The sequence below is a fragment of the Asterias amurensis genome, chromosome 16 (assembly GCF_032118995.1).
Source record: "Asterias amurensis chromosome 16, ASM3211899v1".
Classification (NCBI taxonomy): domain Eukaryota; kingdom Metazoa; phylum Echinodermata; class Asteroidea; order Forcipulatida; family Asteriidae; genus Asterias; species Asterias amurensis.
Genome location: NC_092663.1, coordinates 2890590 through 2894388, shown reverse-complemented (window position 1 = coordinate 2894388; position 3799 = coordinate 2890590). Strand labels below are relative to the sequence as shown.

General features: G+C 41.5%; 1 protein-coding gene across 1 annotated transcript; it reads right to left on the bottom strand.

Annotated features, from left to right (window-relative positions):
• Window positions 1-545: 545 nt before the first annotated feature.
• Window positions 546-2786, bottom strand: LOC139949130 (uncharacterized). Its single transcript, XM_071947537.1, has 2 exons — window positions 1786-2786; window positions 546-1036 (listed from the first exon to the last, which is right to left on the bottom strand). The coding sequence occupies exons 1-2, from the start codon at window positions 2596-2598 to the stop codon at window positions 560-562; spliced, it is 1290 nt and encodes a 429-aa protein (XP_071803638.1). The 5' UTR covers window positions 2599-2786; the 3' UTR covers window positions 546-559.
• Between the last annotated feature and the right edge of the window lie 1013 nt (window positions 2787-3799).

Genomic DNA, 3799 nt, shown 5'->3' with positions numbered 1-3799 from the left:
ACTAATTAGATTTATTCTCGTTAAATATGACATTTCACACAGAAATATTTCAAGGGATGCTTTCTACCATCAACATCATTAAAACGTGTAATTCGTATATAAATCTGTGATTTAAAGGGATTTTGTATTACCAAATCTGTAATGTTCCTTTTACAGTTTCTACCAATTAAAGGCAGTGGACACTATTGGTAATTACTCAAAATAATTATTAGCATAAAAAGTTTCTTGGTAACGAGTAATGGGGAGAGGTTGATAGTATAAAACATCGTGAGAAACGGCTCCCTCTGAAGTGACGTAGTTTTCGAGAAAGAAGTAATTTTCCACGAATTTAATTTCGAGACCTCAGATTTAGAATTTGAGGTCTCCAAATCAAGCATCTGAAAGCACACAACTTCGTGTGACAAGGATGTTTTTGTTTCCATTATTATCTCGCAACTTCGACGACCAATTGAGCTCAAATTTTCTCAAGTTTGTTATTTTATGCATGTTGATATACACCGAGTGAGAAGACTGGTCTTTGAAAATTACCAATAGTGTCCACTGTCTTTAAAACGAGGTCCTAAATTAAAAGAGCATTCGAAGGTCTTAGATCATCAGCTTTAGCTTCCGACCACTCTGTCCAACAATCCACGTTTGGTAAATCCTCCTCTCCCGTCGCCAGCTCACACACCCCTATCACAGAACCCGTGACGCTCGCCTGACGCTCGCCTTCAAGACAGCTAGCGTCCGCCTCGACGTCCACCTCACGCTCCATTATCTGCAGCCCCATATTGAGCGCCCTCCAGCGGCGTATCAATCTTAGACACGTGTTCTTGCCTTCGAAGATGACAATGCCGAGCGAGACGAAACTGAGTGTTGAGTACACGGGGAGGAGTATCTGGGATGCGAGGGAGTCGGGGTCCAGACCTGAGGAAGCGTTTGATGAATTGACTGCCGTCCACCCGATGTATAACGCCGTACCAGCCAGCAGGAAGATGGACAGACAGAAGACTACGAGATGTAATTTGTCTAGGAGACTGAGACGCAAAGCTTTCCACTGAATAAAATAAATTGGAGTTTCGTTAACCGAGTTTAAATACCAGAAAAATGTTCGAGAGTCTTTATATATGCAATAGGAAACTCTCGCCAATGTCAAAAAGAGATTTGTCATTGCATGATGCCCGCGTGCAGCATGTACAGCACGCAAGTGCGCATTACTATGACGTATAAGTTATTTTTGTGTACTGCGTTGTGTCACATGACACAAAGAAATGCAGGTCAATTAAGCATTGTGACGTCATAAAAATACATTATTATCACCATAGGCCTATCAAATAAAAAACAAAAACAACCCAACACAAAACAAAACAAAAAAGCAAAACAGACAGCGACTGTATGTGAGAGGCAGGCAGAGACACTGAAGCCAGCTCGTGAAGAAGTAGCTTTTCACAGATTGTTCTGTAGAGTTATTCAAGATTCGGCTGTTCAGAACGTGAGTTTTTCTTTCTTTTTCTTCAACTTTTATCAAAGTTTTTGATAATCAAATATTGCTAACCCAATAATGTCCCATAATATAGTTGCTTTTTCTCTAAATACTACCACGCGAAAATACAAGTCTTGAAATTGAAAACAAAGTAGGCCTAACCAACAATTAGGCTTAATTCTGGATTCTCCCCTAAACTTAACTCTCCATGTCTCGCAATAGTTGCTTCCGATGCCAAACCACTTTTTGGGATCTAGTAATCTTAAAGTATTATTAGATGTTCCTAGTTCACTAGTAATTGCATAAAAATGTTCAAAAATTACCTGGCAAATATTCCTTGATCCGACCATCTTGGTCTTGTACTTGAAGCCGCAAAGCTCACATCGAGACAACCCACTCTCCGCCAGCCATGTCGCAAGACATCGGTGGTGTGTGTACTTCACCGTCCCAGAACAGACACAAGGGCTTATCAGGGGTTCCAGTCGCCTCCCTGCATGGCAAATACGGCAGATGTCGCCATTCGGAAGGCTAAGCATCGAGTCACTGACGACACTGTTTAGTCTCAGAAGTTGGGGTGCAGTGGAAGAGTGTGGCGTGGAGTCAGTTGACAAGCTGGCATCATCTCTATGTGAAGTATTGGGTTGGGAGTGTTGTGCTTGGGTGTGGTTGTTTGGTGGGTGGGGTAGGACTGCTGGTAGGGACTGGCTGGCTTCCAGAGGGGTGCGTGGACGGACGGCTTTCGCCCCCTGGAATGAGGCGAATGAGACCTCCCGTGAGTCACTCTCGACAGGATCAGAACCGGTCTCATCACAGCACATGCAGCGAGTAACTCCAGTCAGCGAGGAGCTTCGGTACCCCATCAAGTCATCCAGACTGATACCATAGAGCCGAGATGCGTTTTCAGAACCACCTTCTGGTTGAGCATTACTTGAAGAAGAAAGTTTGTGGGAAGTAGCGTCATCGGGTTGTGATGGACACCCATTCTCACTATCAACTCCAACCTCAAACGAAGAACCTGAATTCTTAGCCGGAGTAACTTCTTGGCAAGTAGTCGGGCTACTCGAAGACGTTTGATGGTCATCGTTAATGATACCGGAGGTTTGGTCCTCCATTTTGAGGAGAAGTTGTCCCGACATTCACAGTGTCAAACTTTGCTCTCAACTTGAACTCCGTGTCGACTCTTCCCAGTTTCGACAACACGTCGCAGACCCAACCGACAGATCACCCGTTAATCACAGATGCCTCACTCAAAATCTCAAAAGAAGTTTCGGTGATTTTAAGTCGTAATATTTTTCATTTTAGTATTTCCTGGTGATTTCGCGCATTTTGCTGTTCCGAACGCTTTTACAAACAGCGTAGGGCCGAGCTAGCAGCGCATGCATAATTTGTACGCGCAGCGCTTGGGCGAAACGCGTGCTGTATCTGAAAACTCAACCGTACCCGAACCTCAAATCAATGGGTCGTTTTAATGGACATTTTCTACCCCAAACTTGTTTGTAATTTTCAATAGTTACAAACTCTACAATGTGCAAAACTTGTTCACAAGATATGTATCTTTGAATAAATACGTAAGAACCTGAAAAACCCACCAAACACTTACAAGAAAGTTGTATTACCCTTTGCCAACCGCCCCCCCCAAACAAAAGTAGTTTTTTGTGATACAAACAACGCTAGGCTCCATTTCATAAAGCTGTTAAAGGGAAGGTACACGTTAAGTAATTACTCAAAAAAATATTAACTTAAAAACTGACTTGGTCGAACATTGGAGAGCTGTTGATAATATAAAACATTGTGGGAAACGACTCCCTCTGAAGTAACGTAGTTTGAGAGACAGAGGTTATTTCTCCCTAAAATAATGAAAGACTACTACTCCTATCTGAAAGCACACAAATTCGTCCAACAATGGTGTTTTTTTCTTTTATCATTTTCTCGCAACTTCTTTGACCAATTGAGCCCAAATTGTTTGTTATTTTATGCTTATGATGGGATACACCAAGTGGGAACACTGGTCTTTGACAATTACCAAACGAACAGTGCAGAAAATACTGCTGGTCCAAATTTCTTTGCTATATGCAAAAATTGAGTGAGACACATTCACAACAAATAAACTAATAACGTAATTTTATCTGGTATCCGTTTCTGTTCAGCAATATGTGTTTGTGCTTAATTAGGTTTTTGTTGACATGCTTCACCGTTTCCTAACACGTTTCTGTTATTAAAGCAATATTACGAATATACAGGACAAAGTTATTGTGTCGACAGTAAATTTTGACGTTATTTTCATTAAGTAATTTATTTCACTGCTTCTTTAACTTTAATAAGATTATTCATACACCA